Source organism: Pseudoliparis swirei, chromosome 1 (assembly GCF_029220125.1).
Source record: "Pseudoliparis swirei isolate HS2019 ecotype Mariana Trench chromosome 1, NWPU_hadal_v1, whole genome shotgun sequence".
NCBI classification, from domain to species: domain Eukaryota; kingdom Metazoa; phylum Chordata; class Actinopteri; order Perciformes; family Liparidae; genus Pseudoliparis; species Pseudoliparis swirei.
Genome location: NC_079388.1, coordinates 10,099,645 through 10,126,834, shown reverse-complemented (window position 1 = coordinate 10,126,834; position 27,190 = coordinate 10,099,645). Strand labels below are relative to the sequence as shown.

General features: G+C 42.0%; 1 protein-coding gene across 1 annotated transcript; it reads left to right on the top strand.

Annotated features, from left to right (window-relative positions):
- Positions 1–588: 588 nt before the first annotated feature.
- On the top strand, positions 589–24,317 carry tinagl1 (tubulointerstitial nephritis antigen-like 1). The gene is made up of 12 exons (XM_056418260.1): positions 589–799; positions 3,623–3,933; positions 5,757–5,823; positions 12,937–13,029; positions 13,146–13,260; positions 15,088–15,214; positions 15,569–15,719; positions 15,849–16,035; positions 17,326–17,371; positions 18,281–18,404; positions 21,122–21,167; positions 21,300–24,317. Exons 2-12 carry the CDS (start codon positions 3,630–3,632, stop codon positions 21,465–21,467), a joined length of 1,428 nt encoding a protein of 475 aa, XP_056274235.1. The 5' UTR covers positions 589–799; positions 3,623–3,629; the 3' UTR covers positions 21,468–24,317.
- Positions 24,318–27,190: the final 2,873 nt, after the last annotated feature.

The following is a 27,190-nucleotide window of genomic DNA, read 5'->3' as shown; positions in this document are numbered from 1 at the left end:
CAGGTCGGAAAGGAGATGTGATGATGCAAATGCTGTGAACAGATTCCAAACACGTGGATCATGTCGAAATAAAGACACTATTTAGTACATTCAGAGTACTTGCCCTTCCTGAAACAACTTCCAAAACTCCACGTCCGGAGGCCGCTACTGTTTGTACGTTTTTAGAAGCTGGGAGGTCTTTAACAGGCTATCCCATAATTTCCTGGCTTCCTAAAGTGAATACATGCAACCTGTGACCACTAGATGGTGAAGAGAGAGAGAGATCAGCAGTATCAACCACAGTGTCTACCACAGAGGGACAAGTAGATTTGTCCCTGCGGATATATAGTTGAGGGTTTGCTGCTATTGATGAAAATAGAAAGGAAATAGAAGAAGTAACCGGAGGAAATAAAGATGAGTGAAAACATTTCACTTTCATATTGAAGGTTCCTGTCTGATAAAGAGAGGAAAGGCTTTAAGAGATAGCAAAGGGAAAGTGTGTGTGTGTGTGTGTGTGTGTGTGTGTGTGTGTGTGAGAGAGAGCGAGAGAGAGAGAGAGAGAGCACAGATTTGAGCCAATGAAGCAGGGCACAGGGCAGAGAGTGAAGGGGGGCCGGTTGGGAGTGGTTAGCCCTTCTTACTGCCTGTATATAGAGAAGACAGAGTCTGACAGAGCAGATCCAGCGAGAGAGTGAGGACAGAGAGAAGAGAGACATACCTTTTACCTCTGTACCTGTGGATGACTTCCTGAGCAACACACCAGCAAACGACTTCAGTTTTCTATCGGATTACCACAGCAGCATTTCTCTCTCAACTCAAGGTAACACAAGTTTTCAAACAGCAGCCCTCTTTAATACCAGACTCCCGCAGGTGCCGGCTCAACGTCACAGTACGGTGGAGACTGATTAAAGTATTTTTATGATTTATGGGATTTTTGGACTTTGCCTATCAGAATTTCTTCTGCCTTTCAGAATTTCTTATGAGGTTAATTGCTTTATGTAGCTAAAGGCTGAGAACTTAAGAACTTAAGTAAGTCAAGTCTCCACTGTTACGATATGTTTACCTTCTGGGTGTGGTGTGAGATTAGGATACAATATTCAAGTTATTAAAAGGTTCAAGAATAAGAGTGGGAGACTGATTTCTTTTAAAAACGTTATTGTACAATGCGTTTGTGGTCACTCCCCTTGTGTAATTCACAAAGAGACCAACTAAGACCAGTCAAAGTTCAGCCGTGTGAGAGTGGGGAAAGTTATACATAGTACAAGTATAAGTATATCACTACCTCTAGTAGCCATGCAGATAGTTTCGTTTTTTAGTTGTCCAGATTTTGATATATCTGTCCCAAATACAATCAATGCAATGATGAGATGAACACATTTGAACAAAAAATGACATTACAACACATTTAAAATGTTCAACATGCTGTTAAAACCTTTTATAGAGTCATCTGTCGAAGAAGTATCTGTGGTCACGTTGAGGTCTGTTCACCATCAAGACTGTTTTTACAGTGGTGCTGCTATTATGTTTTATCATTTGGGTGAACTGACCTATTACTAAATAAATATCTGTGTTTTTGACATCATCAACAATTCCTCACAGCATTGCTCGGTTTACTGAGATCTAGCAGGTCAAAGTTGTGAACATGGTCCTGAAGCGGTGATGACAGTCCGCCTGAGACAGTGACGGTGCAGTTCTACTACTTCTGCTGTTTGATGTGTGTATGCACTTTATGCATATGTGTGTGTGTGTGTGTGTGTGTGTGTGTGTGTGCGGGTTGCCCTTTCTGAGGGTTCATCCGTCCTGGGGCTGCAGTGTGGGATCATTAGCTTGGCTTCAGCTGTCCGGAGCACTGATGGGCCATATGGCTTCCAAACCGTGTTTCATAAGACTAAAAGGAGAATATTGATCCATCAGATGAAATGTCTCGCTTCAGCTGAGAACTATACCGAACACAATCAGCTATTGTCATACGTTAAAGTAAGTTGCTCTGAAGAGGGAGGTTATTGATTGAGGTACTGTCAGACGCCAGCATCACAATCAGGACTGCTGTTTCTTTACATGTCCAGTTTGACCTAAAGGCTTCAGCAGCTTGGTGGGCAGACTGGTGGGTGTTGCTTTGCACTGCTGCTCAGTCTGCCAGAACAAAACACTTGTGTTAGGAAGGATCTCTATGTGCAGAGGGTCCTTAGTGTCCGAGAGCTGATTGGATAATTAATGATGCTATTTATGTAAGCAGCAGGCCAACCCCTTGTCTTTGTCCAGCCCCACATAGACTCACACATTCAGTAACCTGAGACCAACACACACACACACACACACACACACACACACACACATGCATCCACGCAACCATTCATAATTATGGATGATTTTGGTTGACGTTTCGTTAAGAGTGAAAGTTGTGGATTGCTCGTTCATACACACCCACATTAAGTCATGGTCATTGAAGATGTTACACATCTGTACACCTATACTAGAAAATAAATAGTGTGACAATTAAAAAAAATAGAGGATCTATATCACCTTACTTTAAAATCATTGACCAAAATAAAATCAAAAACAGGTGATACAAATCCTTTAATAGCAGTTTGTAAAATTATTTGGATCCATTGACACGTTTGATTTCTTAAATCACTCAAATGGGATGATTTTTTTTCTTGATTATGCCCATTTCATACCAGAGTAACCAGCCGGAGCACAAGTGTGATACAGACATTTAGTGTGTGTGCATGGTTTCCCTCTGCCTGCCTGTCACTGTGCCTCAGCATTACTTTTAGATAACCGCTATTGTCTCAGAGGACCATTAATACTGGATGTGGGCTGTGTCTGGTCATTCAGACAATTTCCTTGAGTGTGACAGATTATCTTTGACAGCAGGACATTACTTTATTTCCGGAACTGAGATAGCATGCGGATCTGGAAAGATAATGTCCCCTCCCTCACACTCGGAACTGCACTGACAGGTCCCTCAAAGATACAGTAAAATACATAATTACAGTGTGATTGTAGTGCACCTGGATGTATATGTCATGCAAACAGTTCTGCATTAGTGAAAATAATAACAGTTCAGGATTGACTGTTATTATGCCTGCACACATTAAGGAAAAATATAGTATAATGTGGGACGTTAGGGTTGAGAATGAAAAATAAAAACATTCAACATGTTTAAAGACCTCATCATATACTTGTTTCCCATCACTTTCCTCTTGAGTACATCTACATATTTAGCTGCTGTTTGTTTTGGATGCTTGAAAGGAAATTGGAAAATGAAGCAGAGGATCTCCAAGGATCATGTGGGTTTGCTGCAAGCTCTGTTTACATGTATCTTGTGTGTGTGTGTGTGTGTGTGTCTGTGTAAGGTGCTAAGTGCATATGTGAACTACACAGCGGGAGGTGGATAAGGTGTTAGCAGCAGTCATATCCCAATCATGCTGCTCACAGTGCGACCCTTTCCCCTCTCTTCCTGTGGAGTGTGAAGCATTGTGTCTCTTGTGGGGAAAAGCAAGCCAACGTTAACAAACATAATTTTTCTCACTCATGTAAATGTCCATTGTGAGACTTGATTATAGCAGGGCATGTATTGTATATGTAATCATATTACCTTGACCTAACATCTTGAAATCTCATATCCTTCTACTCACAGATTTATCATGAAGCTCTTCCTGTTGACTGTGGCGGCGATGCTCCTGGTGTTGGGAGAGAGCACTGGTGAACGAATCCTCTCAAGAAGGACCAAGAGGGAGCTCGCCAGTCCGCTCCATGTTGGAGGCATCAGGGACCCGTTTGGCTCCTACTGCGAGAGGCGAGGAGGCTGCTGCCCCGGCAGAGACGACGTGTGCACGGTCCCCTACCTGGACACCATCTGCTACTGCGACCTGTTCTGCAACCGGACCGTCGCTGATTGCTGCCCTGACTTCTGGGGACATTGTCTTGGCGTGGAGCCACCTTTCATAGGTACCTCAAAGTGCACTAGTGAATGGGTTTGTGTGCGCATCGCTGAGTTTTGCAGGTGTGTAAGGGCCTGTCGTAGTTCGTCAGAGAGCAGCACAGAACCACACTGACAGACTCGTTGCTGCATCACAGCCCAAAGCAGCATCACACTTAAAAATTACAATTACAATTACATACCTGCTTTCTTAAACCCACAAGAAGGAAAAATGCTGAAGATAAGGGACCGTACGACAGTTTATGGACATATGAACATCTTCTTTTTTATGTCTGTTTGGCCCATTTGTTAATATTACATCTCAGAAGGTAGGGCTGAAATAAAATATAGTTATGGAGCAAGAGAAAAATAAATGACCTTCCCCTCCTAAAAAAGTCAGATTATCCTCAGATTTAGTGCATTTTACCATCTACCCCATTAAGACTCCCCACACAGTTATCATACCATTCTCTCATTGCAGAGGTGTAAGATGTGCCAGCGACAGCAGAAGACTACCTGCAAACAGAGCAGGGAACAGTAGGCTTCTTATTAACCCAGACAGAGGGAGGGAGGAGGGGTAGATGGAGGAATGAATGGAGGTCAAGAGAAGGAATGTGGGGTATGCGGAGGGAGGGGGACACAAACAACGGGTGCGGGACGGTAGACAGAAGGGTCGTTAAAGGTATGTGTTACCTGGACGACAAGGTAGGGGTATCGCGGGGTGGGACACTGATGCATGTTTAAGTGTGCGTGCACAAACACACAACGACAAGAGCCTGTCGGATGGCTATGGTGCTTCAAAAGAAAAGAGGTGATCGCTTCTCTTATCGCTGCCCTGCAGTTACAGATTGTTTTGTTCCGTAACTCATTTTCAAAGCTTCTGTTAAGGTGAAGTCGGTGAATAACGTTCTCATATTTGCTCACAGAAAAGAAACGTTTTCTTCATGCTACGTAACCTGTTACATTAACTCACATACTTTCAGTACAACAGAAGTCCTCTCTATAAAATCCTTCTCTGTCAATGAGTAACTTTTCAAACTCTTCAGCTCTGCAGTAACTGCGTTGTGACAGACTGGGCGAGACAGCTGTGAGGGGGATGATGGGTAACAGAGGGTCTCAGTCATAAATCACACAATCAGCTCTGGGCCTCACACCAGAGACAACGAAACCTGCTCACGCTGTAAATTCTCATCCGGCTCATGCCGTAAATTCCATGTAGGATTCACACCGACAGCACCTTCCACTGTAAATCAGTACGTATAGATAAACCTCATTGTGCCAACTCCAGGATCATGTTCACAACCTGTCAGTAAGCAGGGGTTCAAACTTCAAGTGAAATAGGCCAAAATATTTTCAAAAGAAATACCAATGCTATGTCCCTGCTTAATCATTTTTGTGGTTGGTTTATGAAGTTACTGAATGGACCTCTGCAGCTCACAAATGTTAACGATTTCCTGGTGCTTAATCGTGAACGTAATGGTATGCTTCTTCTGTGGCCCTTAACCCTCGGTCTCAGTAGGTGAAGTGGAGCTTAAGCTGGTTAAAGTACGACGAGGGCCCGGGAAGCCTGGGAAGGCAGGAAAGACGCTAACGCCACATTCCTACCCAGGATTACTAAAGCTTAGAACTCACATATATTCTGTGTTTGTACACTCGCACAAAGGCATAAACACTCTGGACACACACACACACACACACGCGCACGCACATGCACACGCACACAAGTGAAGTCATTTGGCCAGTATGACTGTATCTATCGTATTCAGTGTCAGTGCTTTACATATAAGTGCATCTCTGTTTACCATTTGTGTTTTTGCTTTTTTATTAAGTTCCCCTCTTTGTCTTCTCTCAGGCACCTGCGAAAGAAATGGAAACAAGTTCTTTACAGGGCAAACATACAAAGAGAACTGCAATTTATGGTATGTATGCCTGTCTTTCTTCCTCTTACTTCTCTTTGAACCTCTTAAATCCTGGGCTTTCCCTTAAATGTCCTTTTAAGTGGCTTAAAGCTTGAAAAACATGGTTTCCCCTCATTTTATTTCTGTGATCTGTGTCTACTTGTTCTAACACTTCACATGAACCACTGCATGCATATACTGAGGGAAACATTGAAGCCCAAGATTCCAGGTTTTTATGGCTGCACCATTACAACAAATTATAGTGATACAGTATATGTGTCGTGCCTCACATTTCTCCACATTTAATGCTGACACAGTAATTTGTGTTCTTAAAAACCCTGGGATCGGTCCTGGAGTAGACAATATAGTCGGTGGGTTAACAAAATATATTTGTGCACTGTATGTGTTCCAAATAATAAAGCCACTGCTGGCGTCATATTCAGTTTTTATATCCATATTTTGGTTATATTGATTTTCATATGATTATACATACACACACTGATCTTGTCTTTCTTTTCTGTGTGTTATACTTCTTACGCCGTAACAGGCGTTTTTTCTTTTAAGGTATTCAACCATTTGGCTGTTTGAGTTTCAGGGTACTATTCTTCACGCTGGCTCACTGTGATGGTTTACTGGGACGCTTTAATAGAGCGCAGCCATCGTTAATGTTGTTCGTAATACTTCCCCTTCTATCACAAGTCAAAAGGTCTGCTGTGAAAAGAGCGGAGACTCGAGTTAACTGTGAGAGTAATGAGATAGTTATTTTCCATGTATTGAACAGCTGATACTGATCAACTCGGTCATTCTTCTTTTTAAAGCTTTCTCTGTTATGATTTGTTGTTAAGTAAAAAATAGTGTGGTCATTGGTGTCGAGGAACAGGAGCTGCAGAACTGAGGATAAATCAAAACAGGCCCCATGCTAATGTGTCCTATCGGGTCGAGATGTTTTTGTGAGTGCCAACTCCTGCAACAGTGTGGTTCATATCCTCGAGGCCCACTGAGTAACATGGTCGACTTAACCTCAGTTGAAAGAGACTTTCTTTTGATCCTCTGAACTGTTCTTACTTTGATGTGGATACAAATCCACTTTCCTCTGAGCACTAATGTGAGGCTGGATATTGTAATACGGAGCTCATGTATTCTTGTTTTGACTCTTTTGATTAGAGCGCCACCACAATCTTGTATTCTTTTTTTCCAATTGGACACATTTTCCATCCATCTCTTCACTTTATGACCTCAAGCATTTCTGAAAACATTATTTTAGATTAGCTCTCAGTAACAGCAAAGTGCATTTTTATCTCCATGGCCTTCTACACCCTAAGGGCACCAGAGTCAATGTGGCTGTTGACATTTTTCTGCGTGGAAATAACGTTAAGTCAAGGAGAGGTAAAGTAGACCTTGAGCGACTAGAGGAAGGAGACGGAGGAGGTCGAGTAAGAGAAGGCAGGAAGAAGGGAAATGTAATTCCTCACTCGTCCTCCACTGTGTGCTCTCACGTCTGTGTCATTTGATGTTCCTCAAAGACCCTTTGTACGTGTGTGAACATGCACACCAATGTTGATTGAACATCCATTTGTACATCCCGATTATATTTATCCTCATGCACGAAGAACTCTGGCTGTTTGTCATGACACGTCTAACCCAAACCCCGCTGACCCCGCTGATCTCCACTTAAAAACGAGCAGCTGTTTGACTTCAGGAGCTCTGCTGTCTCAATCTGGTGGGCCTGAACTATGAACTATGTTGTCACTGCAGCTTTATTAGGTTTGTCCGAAAGGGTCTGAAGGTGTGCGTAGATATACCAGGATGGCAGTTGAAAAATGGCGGGCGAAAGTTTCTTCTTAAAGGAAAGACTTGTGTAAGCTGCTTGTTCTTAAAATAACCTCCAATGTCCTCGTTCACCAGAAAACAGCGTTTATGTGCTAACTCTCCCTTTCACTGGCAAACAAAAAGCGTCTTATGCACATACGCTCTCACACATGCTTGTTAAGGCAATACACAGGGATGCTTGAAAACTTGCACCACAGTTTTGGCGCGAAGGGACACACACTCCCTTTTCCTCCTCCCACTCCCTCCACTTATTAATTTCCCAAATGTGCATCTGCATCCTCCCAACTCTTAGAATAGTGGGCTGCAGGGTGGAGGAGAGGGCTTCCGCTTTGAGTTGATGAGCAGTTCTCCCTCTTTTCCCTCCAAAGTCTCTCATTAGCAGTGCTCTAGCTCCCGCACACTGTTATCTAGCCTCCCACATGTCTTCACTAACCACGAGCCAAACATCCCTGATACGGTCAATAAAAAGCTGCTCTTTGACCATCAGGATCACAATCTGTGAAACGTTGTCTTTTAGCTTGAAATAACTCCTGTCCAGAGTGCGTCAGTGCTCGACATCATGGAAACACGACCGGAATTAGAGCGCGTGTGTGTGTAAGTGTGAGTTAAGATGCAGCATGATATGTGTGGGAGTCTTCTGTTGTGTTAATGGGATAAAGCCACCAGAGACGTGCTCCTTCCATGAGCTGTTGGCATCCTGATAACTCTATCTGCTCCAAATGATCTGAAATGCGGCGCCAGCTGCTCATGGCGGCGACCGCACACGGTCCTGAAGGATCTGTTGTGATTTGGAAACAGCTCTTTCTTTTCAGCATGTACTTTAGTTCGGACAACAGCCAATGCCAACTTGTCTCGTTTCTCAGATTACACACGTCATATCTGAATGCGCTCCAACTGATTTAGTAATGCACACTCATGTCATCCAGGTGTGTGTATTACTATGTGTGTGTTTACGGCCCCAGAGGTGAAGAGGGTGTCTTTCTCTATGGGTGCGGCAGGGGATTTGTAAAATACTGCCCGCCACAGTCCTCAGAGCCGTCATATTTCTTTCTCAGCCACACTCTGTCCCCCTGTCTCAATGTGTCTGACATTATGCCTGTCCCTGTGTGCATGACCAGTACTATTACAGTGTGAATTTATTGTTGTCTTTGACCCCCCGGTGCTGAACTTGAATGTGTTCCTGCTGGAGGGAGAGGTGAAAGGTCATTGTCTCTTTCCACAGCCAATAGACGGTCCTGGTTTAAACTCTGCCATGTGTGTTTAAGTGTGTCAGGGTGGGTTTCTTTCACTCATGCACACATTTATTATGATATTCCTGAAACAACGGTTGACCTTGCAGCTGTTTATTTTTGGTAGCTCGGTAACTTTATTTAACTAGGTAGTCTTAGAAAGAGCGACTTTGGAATAATAATGTTTACAGTCAGACAACCCAGACACCAAGAAAATATAAATACAGCTTTAAAATATCTAAAGGGTAATGAAATAACTTAGCTTGTTTGAATTTCATTTAAACACATAGATACATACATATGACCTGAATCTAGTAAGGATTAATATACATAAAGAGACTTACTGATAAAACGTGCTGCCATTGACTGGATTGACTGTTAGCTTAGGTTAGCATAACGACTAAAACAAGATAGATTGTATTTATTTTTTGCTGGAGAAATTCAATTCAATTCAATATTTTGTATATTTGTTTTTCACAAAATACAAATTTGTACAAATTTGTCTTTACAATTACAATCTGTACATAGACATCCTGCCCAAAAACTCTCACGGAAAAAAAAAAAAAAAAATAACAGGGGGGGGGGAAAAAGAAGAAACCTGCAGGAGAGCAAGAGGAGGATCCTCTCCAAATGTAGGTGAATATGACAGAGTGGCATGGCGGGGAGGAGGGTAGGTGACAGGACAGATGCCAGGGAGAGGAGGGAGGAGGGCATATGGCGGATGGGAGTGGGGAGTACAGAGTGGCCAACAGTGGGCAGAACAGGACGGCCACAGAGTAGGAATGGCAGGAGATAGATGATCGGCCGTCTCGATGTCACTATGGAAAGCCCAGATAGTCGTCTCATAGGAGGATGCAGAGGGAGAAAGCAGTAAGTCAAGGAAGAGGAGGAGATGTTCATCCTTAAGAAAAATTGAGAGAGAGAAAAAAGTTCAAGGAGAGATAAAAAAATGGATCCTACTAGCAGCCTGGAGAGCCATAAACTATACTAAAATAGCAGAAGCCTAACTCTGGACCAGGTCAAACTACATCTCATACTAAGCTCCACTCTGTCATGATCTCTGCCTAACTCTACTCTCTGTGAAAGAGGAAAAAAAGAAGTCTACTGATAATAAAGGCTCTGGCTCCCATTCCTGACTTTAATTGGAAGCTGGTTCCATCTTCACTTTTCTCGATCGCGACAAGTCGGTCAATCGCGGCGACCTGGATCGACGCCTCCATGGCATATTGGTAGCCCAATCAATCGCATGACCCGCCCCTATCACTTTCTCTATAGCGCCCACATTCTCCCCTCAGCATGTTCTTTCAGCGCCCGTCTGCCCGCGCAGCAGTCCTTTCGTGTCGTCTATGCTTACAGCGCAGCGCCTCCGTCTGCGCTCCTCGCTAGCGCGCCGGCCCCACCAGTTTGCGCGCATCAAAAACTAGCAGTCCCCAACTCTTCCCTAGTCTCGTGAATCGTCAACCCCCCGGCCGGTCGGTCGATACGCTACCCCCCGTCAGTCGATCGCCTTGCAACCTTATGGAATACTATGCTGCGCATGCTGAAAAGTGCCGCAGCACTCTAGAACGCAAGTGGTAGTCCTCGCATTCTGGGAGCAATATGGGAGTGGGGCATATGAGTGCGATATGATCCTCAAGATGAATATGAACTTTGTAGCAAGGTTGATTTTAATGAAGAATTTTAATTTTTGATCTGAGATTTTACTGGGAGCAGTGATGGGTAGTTTTAGTGAGTTTTCTGCTTCTTGATTTTCTGAGTTTACTTTGAAATGATTTCTTAGGGCACTGATCTAGATTAACTGGAGGGACCCCTAAGATGCTAGGGAGCAGTCTGTAATAATAAGCAACTGCAGCGTGAACCAATTTTTTTGAACGTGAACTTTATTTTGAGACCTGATTTTGATTTATTGAATGATTTGTGAAAGTAAATTGAGATTTGCAAAAGAATGGTTTGAGGACAGAATTACGTGGGAAGTTAAGGACAAGTCGATCAAGAGAAAGTGATGTGGATTTGGATGCCAGTAGTCAACCCCGTCTGATCCACATCACCCGAGATCTGATCTCTGCTCCTCCTGAGGTGCAGGGTGATTAGTTTTTTTCAGGTTTTTCATTTGAGTTTACAAGTTTCATTGTCTTTAATTTTTTTTATGTCTTGTTTTACAGTTTTGGTTGGTTTTAGTTGGGTTTAGTTCTCGGTACAGGTCGATAAGTATAGTTTCATGTCATAACAATGTTGGAAAGTGTTGTTTGTGATCTGATAATATTAAAGGAAAAATATAAGGTATAAAAATTAAAATAACAACAGAAAAGTGTGGAACTATCGCGGTGACGCGTTTTGTGGTACAACATCGTCGTTTCTGATAAATACAAAGATCGATAAATTAGATATTGATAAAAAAAATGCCAAATTGTGCTAAATGCCAATCGACTGCTGTGCTCTCTAACATGTGATATAAGTCAATGGTGTGGAATGTTGCAGCACTAAGGTCTAACAAGACAGGACCAGGGAGTCCAAGTCTGCTGCCATTAAAGAGGTCATTGTATTTTTAATTTCACGTTCTCGGTGCTGTTTTGTTAGTGTTTTCTAAAAAAAATAATAAAATTTCTCAAATATGATATTATGATGGTGATTTACTGATTCTTTCTCTTAATCTTTCTTGAGAAGGGAGGAAGGAGGAGGGATCGAGATCGGTCTGGAGGATCCACCGCCTGGTCCCACTTGGAAGCTTCTTGTTGAAGTTTAGCCACAGCCCTTGAAGGTGTAGTAGTGTGGCTGTATAGCACAGAGACACATTGATAATAATACATTAATAAAAATTAAAGGCAAAACGTCTTTTAGCAGCCTCGTGGGGGTGGGATGGGGAGACAGGTAGACGTGTTCGTAGAAACCGATGAAAATGAAAAATTGGGGTTGGTGTTGAAAAAAAAAAATCCTCAAATATACAGGCCAGCAGCGGTTTCCAAGGCCATTCCACTTGAGGAATGCTGGTAGAAAGATTGACTTACCTTGAGACAAATTCAGTCTTCATGCTAAGCTAAGCCAAACTAGCTGTTGGCAGTAGCTTCATATTTATTGTATATGCAGAAAGTGTTTCCCAAAATATTAAACTAAATTATAACTAATAATATTAGTTCTTAATATGTAACAAATTATGAAACTGCATGACACTAAAGAATATCTACTGAATAAACTTAAAGCTAAAAGTTAACCCACCATAGTTTAAATTTAGAAAAGTGATGTGTAAATCACTGCATTATAATTATTCTGTATTATTCTATTCTATTCTGGTTGGATAATATAAAGTTTATAAAAGACAGGCCTCAGTTTTGATGTGTTGTTGTATCCACACAGATGCTTTTACAAACTCTATGTTCGTAAAAGACCTGTAGGTCTTTGTAGTTTCAAACGATTACTCAGCAAGTTGAGAGAACTCTTGTAAAGCTGTACATTTATACATTTGGCTCCAGTAAATCATTTACTGAGAAGTATCGGCGGAAGGTGAACTGAAGTGCATGGTGACTCATCTGTGTGAGTAAGCTTTCTGTCCGGTAGCATTTAAAAGTACACTTAATTTACTTAAATGAAGCATTTACATTTTTTGTTTATTTTTGATAATTTAGCTTTGAATAGGAATTTTACTTTTAGAAGTCTTTTTACTGAAGTAAAGAAGGATCTTGATACTTCCACCATGACTCACTTCTTCACAGTGAGTCATCAGAAAGAACACATTGGAAGTTATTTTTGAGCATCCCCTAAGTAAACATTGTTGTCATCATTAATATCCTGCTTCTATCTCTTCTGTCATCTTTTTCTCTGCTTCCTTCTGATTAAAAATGGATCTTCGTTCTACAGCCTTAAAAGATCGACTTTCTTCAGTTACTGACATTAACCTCTCAATTAACTTCTTATTTGGGAATTCCACTGAGTCCTTGAATATTTGTCTATGTCTTAGATAGTCCTTCTATTTTAGCTGTTGATCTCACTGGCTTCAGCATAAACATGTGAATTATAACTTGCTTAAGCCTTTTAATGGTCTCAACTCTTTGCCTACTCTCTGTCTGTTGCTCCTCTGTAGTACATGTGGGACCACAGGACGCTGGGAGTGTGAGCAAAACGCCTGTCTGATGGAGCCGGACGTGATCCACAGCATTAACAGCGGCAACTACGGGTAAAACAACCAACACGACATGCAATACCACATAATACTTGATAACATGATATTCAACAATAAGATTTTTTTCCACATTGTGACCAAAACATTCTCCTCCTGGTTTGTGCTTTCAGATGGAAGGCAGCCAACTACAGCCAGCTCTACGGCATGAGTCTAGACGAGGGTGTCCGCTACCGCCTGGGCACACAGAGACCCTCCAAGACGATTATGAACATGAATGAGATGCAGGTAGAGGACAGTATTCATCCCCAAAATGTATTCTGGGGTTGCTAGAACAAAGAAAGAAAGTGTGTGGGTATATATATATATATATAATGTTCGTTGTTCCCACTAAAGCTGTATCAGGTCATGTTGTTAGTCAGTTGTTAGTTTTGTTGTGGCCCGACACTTCTTTAAATGTTCCTGCATACTTCCTGTGAGTGATATGTTGATATTATTGTGATATGCAGGTTTAAAACCTATTACAACAAAAGAGCGCTGATCAAAACGTTTCTCGCTTAATTATGGTGGCTTGTCGATGACGATGGTGTCTCTGGCTGGAACCTCAGCCTACTCTGATCCGCTCAGTCTTTGTTTATATTTCACCCAGACAGATTACATAAGACGGAACCAAAACATAAGACAGAGAAGATGGTGGCTGGTGGCTGCCTGGAGAATAAAGAGCAAACCTATTTCAGTCTACACCCCCCCCCCCCCACACACACACACACCTCCATCTATGCCTTCATCCATCCATCCCCACTCCCCATGTTTAGCTCTCCCAGCATTCCACGACTACTTCCACCCTAAAAATCTCCCCCCCCCCCCCCCCCGTCTTCCGCTGTCAGCGTGTCCCTACCTGTGCCAGGAACCAGATCAGAGACTTGCAGCCCATTCATAAATCTCTCTGTCCCACTGAACCTTTCATGTATGTCTGTAGACTCCTGTGTATGGGATGGGAAATTATGAATTCATGTATTTGGATGTATTCTTGCAGGCCATTTCCCCTCTTTTATCAAACCTTTAGGTCAGGTGTTTCAGGTGTCTGTAGTTGTGAAAGGTCAAGGTCAAAAAGACAAAGTCTCAGCAGCAAATTCAATAGTTTTATATCAGGTGGCAGTTTATGCTTTGAATACATTGCTATTATCCTGAGGAATGCTGCACAGGAGCCCGGCTCTGAGAGCGAGAGAGGGGTGTAGTGGTACAGAAGTCTGAGCTCTGTTATAACACATAACGGAGAGATTAGGAGATTGTCCAACCTCTCGTGGAGACTAATATATGTTTGGCATGTGAGAAGCACCTTCCAGTGAACATGCGCTATCAGGAAGATATTTGCACTGGGATTTATAATCACAGTGACATTGGTGCCTCATGAAAGAATTTGGTTGGTTAAAATGACGCATTCGATGTAACCAAACGTCCTCATGCTTTCATGGAGAGGACCGGGATCAAAGTTCCTTCCCTTTCTACAGTGACCCGAGGCCAAATGGTCGAAGTGCTTGTGAATAAATCCTTTCTACTGGAGGGTCGATTAGCAGAATTTTGTCATTTGCCTGGGGTCCAAACTTGTCATACAAAGCAGTCCACAAGTACTTTAATTGCAGCTGTTAGTTTGTGGGGAAATAACTACATTGTGAATTCCACTGCCGCAACTCCGTGCTGGTGATTTGAACCGTTACTTCCTCTATTTTCCTCTAAATTGTTGCTTGAAATTGTGGTGATAGTTAATAATCGTTTTTACTGAGAAACATTAATGTTTTATGAATGAGGTTTGGTCTGTGAGAGTGTTATGGTGATTGAGCTCCATTGACTTGACTTTGATTAACAATCAGTGACCAGCTGAGGCCAATTAGACCTGGTCCCGACACCGTTACCTAAACCCCCCCCCCCCTCGCCCCGCCCCGCTCCACCCACTCTGTAGCCGAGCCTAAACACCCCCCACTGCCACGGTGGGCGTGGATGGTGGTCTGTCCAGGGTGAACCCTCTCTTCGCCTCATGTCAGCTGGGATCGGCTGAACAGGATAAAAGCGCTTTGGAGAATGGATTTTACTTGATACATCTTTCCTCTCTGTCAGATGAACATGGGTCCTGAGAGTGACCGTCTGCCAGCCTACTTCAACTCTTCAGAGAAGTGGCCGGGAAAGATTCATGAACCGTTGGACCAGGGCAACTGTGGTGCATCCTGGGCTTTCTCAACTGCAGGTAGAATACATGACGAAAATCCAGGGAAATATGGTATGGTAGAAAATAGAATGAAAACTTGTGAAAGTGTCACAAATGTTGACATATTTTACTTGTAAGGTGACATTGTTTCAAAAAGACAAAATCCAATACTTTACATGGTCATGATAATGTGCTGACCACAAAACCTCTTCCTCAAGTTTATGGTTGAAATATATCTATCTGTGCATATATTTGTTTTCCAGCACCTGACAAAAGTTTATGGATATTGATGATTATTTTAGCTTCCTCAATACACACATTGTTAAAATAATATAGAACAATAAAAAGGTTTTAAGCATGACATTTCATAATCACGCCTGTCCTTTTCTTTAGCTGTGGCATCAGACAGAATCTCCATCCAGTCAATGGGTCACATGACTCCTCAGCTGTCCCCACAAAATCTCATTTCCTGTGACACGCGCAACCAGGGAGGGTGTGATGGGGGACGCATGGATGGAGCCTGGTGGTTCCTCCGGCGTAGAGGGTAAAGGCTTCATGTTTAATCTGCAGTAGAAACCGAGAAAGCGAAGCAACATGCAATACGTTTTGACATTACTTGGTACCGGCTTCTAAAGATGTGGCCCATCTTACAATCTCTCCTCTTCTCTCACAGAGTGGTGACAGAAGACTGTTATCCATACCGACCCACGGAGCAAACACCAGTGGAGGTGGGCCGCTGTATGATGCAGAGTCGCTCCGTCGGCCGGGGGAAGAGGCAGGCCACCCAGCGCTGCCCCAACACACACAACTACCAAAACGACATCTACCAGTCCACTCCGCCCTACAGGCTCTCCTCCAATGTAAGCACTGCACAAACACAAAGCAACACATGCGGACACAGGTATTCCCTGGACACCTTTCCATCATCAGTTCTACACCCGACCAGCACTGAATTATACAGAAAACATGCAGCTTTAATAAAATTGCTGTACATTTTGGGGAATTCCTCGTGCTACAGTAGACTATTATCTCTCTCATGTGTTCATTAAAGTATGTGTTTGCGCATATTTTCCTTATCCATGCTTGACTCCTTCGTGAATGCACATGGGAATCTATCAAGTGCTCGACAACACTGAATGAATGAAGAGTTGCATTTTTATCTGCAAGCTCGCCACTGTCAAGGTCCAGGAAGTTGGATTCAGGATTCTGAAGGTTCATTGAAATATAATGCAGAAAGTAATAAATTCTGATTGTCGTTAGATTAGTTTAGCTGGAAATCTACGGGATGTACTGGCAAGTGAGTGAATGAACCATTATCCATAATCATTATCTACTAAAGATCAAGATTCAAGAGTGTATCTGGAATTATATTTCTGTGTTTAACTTCTAATATCAATGCCATCTATTCATGCTCCAGCTACAATAGTGAGTTAAATACATCAATATGTCAGTCAATATGTGTGTTGAGTGATCCGAATTAGAATAAAGTTGGTTATTCACATTGTGGTCAATTTGGCAAGAAAAAACATATTTATAGAAGGAAAGAATTCCAATATAAATATTTAAAAATACTAAAAAGAATCATGGTTTCAAGGAATTTTTACAGAATGAGAAATACACAATTAAACTATGAGCTCTACTTGGTTGATAATTAAAGGCAAAATGTACAAATTGCTTTGATAAAAGTGAAATGTTTATTTCCCAATTGTAAAAGCTGGATGTCTTGCATGAATGATGTTCTTCTCGTCATGCATTCATGTTGAAAGCACCTCTGCCCTCACTTTAGCACAAAGTATCACGTAACATTCCCTGAAACCATTTCCAGAAGCCATCTCTGCATGCAGCTCGGTGAATCTCCTCCAATTCAAAGTCGGCCACTGAGCTGCAGCCGACATGTGGTTTTATCGGCCAGCATCCATCATGGCTAAATGATGGCTAATGTCTCTCAAAGTCATTACAGCCTGTTGTTCCTGTCTCCCGATGGCCTGTGAAGTCAATAAACCGGGCATTAAGGCACGGGAGCCTGCGGGACTCAATCTTGTTATCTGACTTTTAACATCGGAGGGGTTGTTTTCGTCCTCTCCGTTTCACTAACGTATATCTTCCTGTCCTTCTCTCTGTCTCCTTCTTCCTTCCATCGTCTCTCTCAGGAAAAGGACATCATGAAAGAGATTATGGATAATGGCCCTGTGCAAGGTAAGGCAAACTTAATAATTTAGTGTAAACATTTGCTCCCAAGTGAGTGTTATTTTTAACAACACAACAACAATGTACTTCCAAGGGACACACACTTTCAAACACAGCCTTGTATTAGGTTTCCAACCCAGGATGAAGTCATGTTTGACCTTGTCATCATGATCGTTTCAACTTTGACCCCCAGTCACCTGGTCAGAAATAATGAGCCTTCATGTCGGTGTGCTGGAACTAACCGTTCTTTAGTAGCCCGCCTTACTGTCTGGTGTCCATCTGGACCATTGTCATGCATACTAGAATAGAGGCGGCATGTGGAAGTGTGTGTGTGTGTGTGTGTGTGAGAGAGAGAGATTCTCTATGAGCTTCTTGTTTGATTGTTTAGCAGGCCAGGAAAATGTATTGGCTTCATGTCAAGTTTCCTTTTTGTATATTAGCTTTTCTTTGACACAAAGGCCGAGAAATGTGTGTGTTTGGGTGTGTACGTTTACTCTCGTATTGTGTTTGTGTGAGCTATTTAAAAATGAGGAGGTTCACACACTGATTTGGTGCAGGTTGCCCTCCAAAAGAGTGAACTTCTCAGCTGTACATCATAAGATTTCATTTTCATTGAGCTGGAATAAGAATATTAAACAAGGTTCAGCTCGGACACACACACACACACACACACACACACACACACACACACACACACACACACACACACTGCTCTGTCGAATGTCTGGGTGTGTTTGGAATTGGAAATTGTTTGGTGAAATAAATAATTGCTTTCAGATTAATTGTTGTTTGAATGAGATTAAGATCTTTCCCTTCAATAATGGGTTCAAGCTGACTTAATAGTTATATATATATTGTGTGTGTGTGTGTGTGTGTTTTATCCACCCACTAATTTTCAATGCTTTTTTGTTCTTTCAGCTATGATGGAGGTCCATGAAGACTTCTTTGTCTATAAGAATGGGATCTATAAACACACGGATGTCAGCTTCACCAAACCTCCACAGTTCCGCAAACACGGCACACACTCAATTAGGATCACTGGGTAAGTTCCCAGTATGCAGTGCAAAGTCTTTTTTTGAATAAACAGCCTATTTATCATTGCATGGCCGTAAATCTGTACAAATCGGATTAGATTTAGCAAACTATTTTAATTTTGGGCTAGGATGTTATGCTTTTTGATGATGAAGGTTATTGACAGGAGAAGCATATATATGCCATGTTACACCGTGTTAGACAAAAGCATTTTTGCCCTCTCGATCCAAGTCTCCATGTTGCTACATCCTCAACTGATGCCCTTTCAGCAGATATATTTTTAATTAAAGATGCATCAGGTTTCATTCGAGTAGCTGCTGGATTCAAAGCATCACCTGCATGTGTGTTTGCACAAAGCTGAGAGTGTATGTGTCAACAAGCTTCCCACTTGGAGACACACCTTGGCTCCACTCCTCTGTCTGCCCCAGACGAGGCCCCCCCCCCTCAGCCTCGTCTATCTAGTAACTACGGCGACCACAAATATGTAGGCGGGTAGACAGCCGACACACCTGGATTACCTGCCCCCACCCATCTGTCTCTCGGTATTCCCCTGTCCTCCTCCGCTAGCCATCTGACTCACTGACCGCCTTGCTTCCTTCCTCTCTTTCCCTCTCCTCTGTGGGAGGTTTTGACCTCTAAGAAGTCCGAGACATCCTTCTCTCACTGTGAATATGTGATGGGGCTCTTATGTGTGAGTCATCCAGCTGGTTTTGAAATGTGTCTGTCGAGACAATAATACATTGCCACTCATTAGTTTCGCTTTCCAAATGAGAAAGATAAGCGGCTACCCCGCACTGGGTGTCTAGTGATGGCTGAGGAATGTGTGTTTGTGAGCATTTGCGTGTACCACAGAGTCTGAGCGTTTCCATCAACATCAGTTTCTAGAGAAACGGCATCTCAGTGCTGCTATCAAAACAGGCTCTCCGCTTTTATCTGCTTGGCCATTGGTTGAGACAAAATACAACCCATATACAAGCAGCTTTTCATGTCCGTGTCTTGCATGTGCACTTTATGATGTTTCATGTCGTGACATATGGCATGTAAAGGTATGTGTATGATACACACTCAAACGTGTACTTAGCTTGTTTGAATCACATACTTCACAAGCATGCACGGTTCTGAAATGTCCTTCCTGGAATCTGTGGATACACATGTTTCACATCACTTATGCCTGGCTTATACTATGTGGACGGTAATTACATCTCTACAACATGTCAATAAAATAGAGGTATGCATTGTGTAAAATGATGCTGCGGATGAGGATGTGGAATCCCACCTTTCCTGAATGCCTCTTTAGCTCCTTCTACTGACACTGTGATCCTTCACTCACTTGGCCAGTGTGTGTGGATGTAGCAGCGACACAGGTTTAAGGACAGATTGAGTGCGGGCGGAACACGGTGCTGTGAGCTCCAACCTGCCCGCTACAGGCATCAGTGTGTTTTCATAGGCCAAATCCGTTCCTTTAAGCCCAGGGCCTGGGAAAGTTTGTGGAAAGAGCATTGAGGTCCACTGTGGTGGAAAGGGCATTGTCTGGGCCGCTGATCCTGACTGCACCGGACAGAAAGAGAGGATCAATCCACGGAGGTCAGCGGTGGGTTGAGGGGAGTTGGGGAAAGGCGGGGCACATGGGCACAGCCGTATGCCCATCATTGTCTCCGCATGAGCAAGTGAGCTGATCGGAGGCCAGATAAGAGATCAGCAGTGGTCCGATTCTGTCTGGCTCTGTCCATCCCAATGAATATGCAGACAGGCATGCATGTTGGATCACACACACACACACACACACACACACACACACATACTGTACAGGTGTGAATGTGCCCTTACTCACAGGCACGAATCATAATTCTCCAATTTGGTTCAGATTGTCGTTGTCATCTTTGTTAACATGACTATTTGTAATGTGTCTGCGTTTTAGAAGGTTGGCACCATCTGCTCGTGTTGTGGTGGCGGGCTACACAGTTTACAGAGCCTGAGACCAGCCACTGTATTTCCCAGCATTCCTTTCCCTCATGAAAGATAACAAGTGATTGGTCTCTTGGGAAACGAAAGGCCAGGAGTGCAAAAACAGGATGGGAATTTGCTTTGGGAGAATGTTTTGATCATGACGAGCAGCATCAGCAGGCATATAAAAGTTGGCAGTGGCAAAGCTAAGAGCAAAGTGCAAGGCATGATGGGAATGTATGGGCCTTTTGCCAAGGTCTCCTGAGAACAAGGCTGCTGGTGAGGAAGAAGGGTAAATATTGACCGTGAAGTTCATCTTCACATATGTGTATTTTGACATTTTGTCATTTTGTTGTTGTCTGTGACGGGAGGAGGAGGTGTTCTCTTCCTCGGAACCTTCCCTCTTCTTCCTGTTTTATATCCAGTGTACGGAAGTGACGGAGGAAAAGAGGAATTCCGTGTTCTTTGGACTGGAGTGATGTAGGAGTACAACTAGGCATAACTCCTCTGTTTTCAGGATGTTGGAAACACAATGAATGATCTTTACACTACTTATACCTCTTCCTGCTTTTCTTTATCAATACATTCTGAGGGGGCTCTAGGTGAACACATTCCTGGGAAGTCTTTACTGGTGACATGTTCGTTGGGCAGCATCCATCCTTTAAAAATAGCATTTCAACTCTGACACATCTGGTTCTACGTCTGTATTTGAAAATAAGTTGGTGTCCTATTGTTTGGCTCTTATGTATTTTTAGTAACCATCTTCTCTGCTTTGTGCACCAGGTGGGGAGAGGAGACAAACTTTGATGGGACACCAACAAAATATTGGGTAAGTCATTGTGCTAATAAAAACCTGCCCTTAATTCGGTCCAATATGTTGTTCTTTCGAATATAAAATAGATTTTAAAGTGATTGTTTGACTGCGAATCTGTACTAAATTTGATGAAACTTTTTTTTTCAGATTGCTGCCAACTCCTGGGGAAAGAACTGGGGAGAGAACGGCTATTTCCGTATAGCTCGCGGGGACAATGAGTGTGAGATTGAAACATTTGTGATTGGTGTGTGGGGCAGAATCACGATGGAGGACATGCACAGCCATCGTCACCACCATCGTCGTCGGCACATTTAGAGATACGACAGATGTTAAAACCCCACAGAGACCTTTGTTTTTACTCCCACCTCTAGATGTGTTTTACCCCAGAGAAGAAGTGTCAGAACTTCAGCACATCCCCTTATGCATCAAGCTGGCTGGGACAGCCTCACAATCAACACCAGATCCCCGTAACCCTCTCATGTTATACCACTTCACTCTGGGGATCGTTACAACCCCTCTTCAATTTGATCTTTACCCTTTTGAAGAGAACAACCTTCCCCACTCTCCCTGTAACTCAGGGTTTATGGCACCAAAGCATCAAAGATAAACTCAACTAAGCGAAAGCTCTTTTGCGTCGCCTTACTGATCCAAAGACCACACTACCCAGAATCCTCAAGGTCATATCTGGTGAAACATGTCAAAGTTGTGTCAAAGCTGAAGCTCAGTCTGATCTTTGTATTCTTCTTCGCCCATCTTTGTAAACCTGAAACGTCTCTTCTAAATTAATAATCTAGACGGACCCAAATTCAGAGGGACAGTTTGGAAAAGAGGATATTTTAGAGACTCACCCAGCCGAACTGTGTCGCATGATAATATATCATAGATGGCCTCCCTGCCACTGACTTACTGTCAGTTACACAGAGTTCACAGTACGGCTCATACCCTCAGTTTTAGAGAGGACACTTATACAGAGTTAGCAGCTGCAGAGTTTCGCACATATTCCACTAAAAATGTCAAATCTGACACTAGAAATGGTAGAACATTTAATGTGGAGTCTAAAGATGACAAACACTCTGATTTGGGATTTAATGAGGTTTCACAGTACCACTGGCCATGACCAACACCGTTGGACATTTTAAATCAATTCAATAATTAATTTAATTCAATCTCAGCCCTTAAGTATAGATACAATTAAACATGTATGATTTGGCTCCAGGTGAAATAAATAATTTGAGTCACACTTGACGTCACCACTGAGAATGAACATAAGAGCCATGCTGCCATTCTTGACACCACCCTCCCATTTATAAGATGAATCCCTGATGCGTTAAGGGGTTAAAACGATTGTAATGCCTTAAAAAAATAGTTTAGACCACCGTGAAAGAAAGCGTTAGTGTATAGTAGTCTTAATGTGCTCCGTTCTGTGTACACTGTTACAGTTTAAGCTAAAGAACGTTATTTTTTTGTTGCAGTTATATTGTGAAGTTTTATTTTACTACTTGGTCAACGATGTACTTTATGGATTAACTTTCATGACACACTCATCACACAGTCGCTTCTCCACTTGAGCCTCTACATTGTTGTAACTGTTTGACCACAGCGAGGAGGATGGGGGGAGGGGTGTGTGTGCGTGTGTGTGTGTGTGTGGGGAGGGGGGGGGGGGGGGGTACCGCTGCTAGTCCAGTTTGTGCTTCGCTATTTGAATGCAGAGCCTGTAGTTTGATGCTTTCATGTGTAATAAACATGTAAAGCCACTTGTAACTAATGCAGAAACACTTCAAGTTGCACCGGTTCAGATGAGCTGTTAGACTTCATGCACTCGTAGTTATTTTGAGTGTTTTTTTGTAAGAAAGCGTAACAGCTTCCAACTTATTAGCCGTGGGCCTTTCTTTGCTACGTTGCTTTGTGATGTCTATATTTCAGACAAATTGAGGAATTTTCAGATCTTTCTGGAGTACATCCTCACTTGAAAAGAAAAGAATGGTGTATTATTACCACTAGCCTTAAATTACATCCTGGTGTGCTTTAGCTGTAATTTCAAAAGGCTTTTCCATTTCTATATCATCACGTCTTGTGATCTTTATGGTCCCTCTATCATCTTCTTCAGGCATAAGCAGAAAGGCATAAAAGCAAAGAGAAACGTCTGGATGGACAGGTAGTGTGCAATGTGGCGGCTAGATAAGCATGTTTTTCATGCAATGAATCTCTGTTTTCATTCTGAAGTGGAAGATGAAGAGCAGCCCATGAACACGAGATGCACAACAGGTTTACGATAAAGACGAGAAGGACAAAGTATAACTGAGCTCTTTGGCGTGTGGAGTGATTATGTCAATCTTCTGTCGACAGAAAGAAGGAGATTCTTTTTTCTATATTTTTCTACATCTGTGGGCATGTTGCTATCGCTCCTTTTACCTGAGAGAAAATATGGACAAAGCTTGCTTTGCTAGATTGGTTTAGATCACTGTTTTGCAGTCTCCACCAGAAGTTGGGTACATCTTTCATTTTTAACTATTGAAGATATGTCCATCTTCAAGAGCAGCAGCAACATTGGATATGTGAGTTTTGCACTTGGTGTGTATAAGTAGGCTAAGAAAAGTTATTTATTTCATGCAAAAGGAAGTATTGGAATCTGACCAATGCTGGAATCATCAGTTTCTTTTAAGTTGTCAGTGTCCATTTATGTTGCTTACAGTATGTTGCATTAATGGTCATTCAGGTTTATTGTTAGCTTGGACCTAAATGATGATACTGAAAATATAGAAGCTTTCTCAAGTAAATGAGCATTAACATGCGCTACAGTAATTATTATTAGATATATTTCAGATGTGACCAATAATAACTATATCAGTAAAGATTCTCTGCAAAACTGAAATATATTCCATATAAACGTATCTTACTTCCAGTAACAGTAAAAGCAAAAGCAACGCCAGGAGCTGCAGCAGACATCCACTCAGAAGCTGTGTATCTTATGTAAAATGAACCACTCCATATTCCCTGATATGTAGACTTTATTTATGACAAGATGTGTAAATTATATAATGTACTTTTATTCCTTGTTTTCCTGTGCAATGTGTTATTATCTCTCTGTCTCTTGTTTTGTGTGCACTAAATGCAATACCACATTAGTATTCACTTGTGCGGCACAATAAAGTCTTTCCAAAATCACATGGCCTCATTGTGAACTTGGACCTGTTTGTGTTGCATCATTGACATTTTAAAACAAGACGATGTGATCATGGAGAGGGCCTAGTTTATTCTGCATGTTTGTAGGTTGAATGGTTCAGATGGTGTATGATTTTTAGAAACATTAGGGATCAGTGATCCTCGATGAGAGTCACTGGATACAGGGGAAAGCTCCATGGGACGAGGCCGGGTGGGATGAGGACAGTTTTTATAAGAACCTTCCGTGTCAGCATACTCTTCCATCACTGAGAGCAATAACTGACCAACAGTCTGTGAAAGACGAGGCCCAAGAGTACGCATAATCCTTCATAAATATAAGAATAACAAAATAATAATGAATAATAATTATTAAATAAAGAAATACAGTTCATAAATAATAATAAAATTATTTAATATATATTTGTTAATTTATTGGCTCGAAGGATCCCCTGAAAAACATAAAAAGTGCAAACTCTGTCTCGCAAATATACATATATATATATATCGATATATATCAAAAACCTAGAAAAGATTGTCGATTGAACGTTCACTTTTATTACTCCAGTAAATGTTTGTCTCTAGGATTTAGGAGTTTAGACAATGAAGGAAATCCGATTGTGATGATTGTAAAAGGGTGTTAGATTTGTTTTTAAAAGTTCACTGTTTTTTTTTTGTAGATTGAAAATATACGCAGCACTCGGCATCTGGCTTCAATGTCTTTGTGATGTCTTGTAAGACAATGCTGGCTTTGCTTAGTTGGCCATATGAATGACTGTGATAACAATAATGCACAGACAGACCAACAGGCCAACTCTTTGGTCTCTGCGCTTGTTGGATTCAAAGACAAAATGCCTTCTGTGAGTTCTTTTTCATCTCAGCTCAATTTCATAGAAGATCATGAACAAAATTACCATTGATTTTAAGATGTAATTAGGACTCTAAAAAAAGAATGTAATTTAAAATCCATACACAGTATTTCAATAATACAATCCCCACATTTTCCTCCTCCTCCGATTTGTTTTGTTATGTAAGTGTGTTTAGCATGTCTGGCCCATATAAACACCTGGGTGAACATCTGCCCCAGAGAGGGACAGTGTTCTTACCTGGAGACAGGACACCCTCCTGTTTGAAGTGAAATACATTGCAGGTCTCGAGAATGTACCCTATTTAGCAAACAGTCACATATATCAGCCGGTTGTGTCAGTGAAAACTACCAGGTGTGATCCCGATGCACGTACAACACTTGGGCTGGTAGGCGGGTGAGCAGACCGGCACAGACCCCTGGGAGGGAGGGATGACCTTCACCTTGCATTCCTGAGTTCAATCACTCACCTATGAAACCTTTTAATGAGATTTAGAGTATATGTATTGCCCAATTTTAGTTACACATGTGCTCCAGACAGTTTCTGTTGGTAACACGTGAGCGGTTTTATTGGAAAAAGTATCTCTTGTTGCATTATGTTACGCTATCCAATACTTTTAAAGATCATTTTACAATGTGATTTGCTGAACTAAAGTATCCCCAGTGTGTAGAAATGTCACAATGATTGCTTGACATTTTTTTGTGCGTGAAGGGGCAGATGAGTGAAAATACCCCCACCATCATCACTTCCTCAATAGATAAAACCACCCATTGTAGTTATGCTGTAAATTAATATTATTAATCATTTAGTTGATTTGCTAAAATGTGAACATTTGCCAAGTTATCCCCCTGGCCTCGGTGAACGTTTTAAAGCAGGGTTATGAAAGAATCTAGTAGAAGCACCAAATATAACAGAGCTTATCTCTTCACAGCAGCCACAGAGACCAAGCATGGAAACTTGGATCAAGTGATCTGTCCAGTGACTGTTTACATTTCTCTCATTGTTTCTGCGTCACCGGGTAGCAAAAGCATTCATACCCCGGCAGATCCTGCCCCTGTCCTCCCAGCTGATGTTAAGGAATGGACGAGTACCAAGAAAAAGAAGGAAGCCGTTATTAGAGACAGAGGCAGTGAAACAATCAGGGGCTGGAGACCCCAACCTGGTTCCCCCGGTCCAGGGATGTGATCGTCTTCTCAGGCTGCTTTCTGTACTGTAGCCTGTTCTGCACACACATGCAGACAAAAACATCACTTTTCCATGTGCAGTCTGTACTTGAGTGTACTCAGGGGATGTCAATAAACATGTTGTGGAAGATCATGCTTGGCTGCCAGAGGCAAAGCACTTGTCCTGTAAACAACAACCTAATAAAGGACGTACATAGTTTGGGGGGAATCAAATAGCTTTAGGGGGAATCCTGAGACAAATTCACGCACTGTGTTCCTGTGAGGCATTGTTCTCTGCTGTGTAGACTAATATTTCAACATTACATATCTTCCCCCAATATAAATGTGAAGCATTTTCTGAAACTTCGTGGGCCCTCTGTGACACTGAATTTGTTCCAATGACTGTAAATAAATGGTCTATGATTCTCAACAGTCTGCAGTTTGATCTGATATTTGATGCTGATTCAACCTTCAATGCAATGCCTACATCCATGATCATATCTAAGTACAGTTATTGGAGTGGTCTCATGCTGCCATCTTCTGGTGGTGTTTTAGTAGAGTTGTAAAAATCACGCTAACATTTGAAGATCAGCTTTATTGAATGTGCCAAATGACAGTAAGAGAGTTATATATATATATATATATATATATATATATATACATATACATATATATATAATATAAATATCCTGTTACCATAATTCAATCATAATTAGACTAGTCATTACTGTACCTAATAACAAATCCATATTGCAAGAATATTACTTTAAAAAAAAAAATGTTCAGTCGACATTCAAAGGTCTCCAGGAGCAGCATCCAACATCATCTCCTCAGTAGATCAGTCATTGCT

Bases quoted from the DNA above. Each gene is read 5' to 3' on its own strand.
- tinagl1 (XM_056418260.1), top strand. From the start codon at position 3,630: ATGAAGCTCTTCCTGTTGACTGTGGCGGCGATGCTCCTGGTGTTGGGA. The intron at 3,934-5,756 runs GTACCTCAAAGT...GTCTTCTCTCAG, and splicing joins CGTGGAGCCACCTTTCATAG to GCACCTGCGAAAGAAATGGA. The intron at 5,824-12,936 runs GTATGTATGCCT...GCTCCTCTGTAG, and splicing joins AAAGAGAACTGCAATTTATG to TACATGTGGGACCACAGGAC.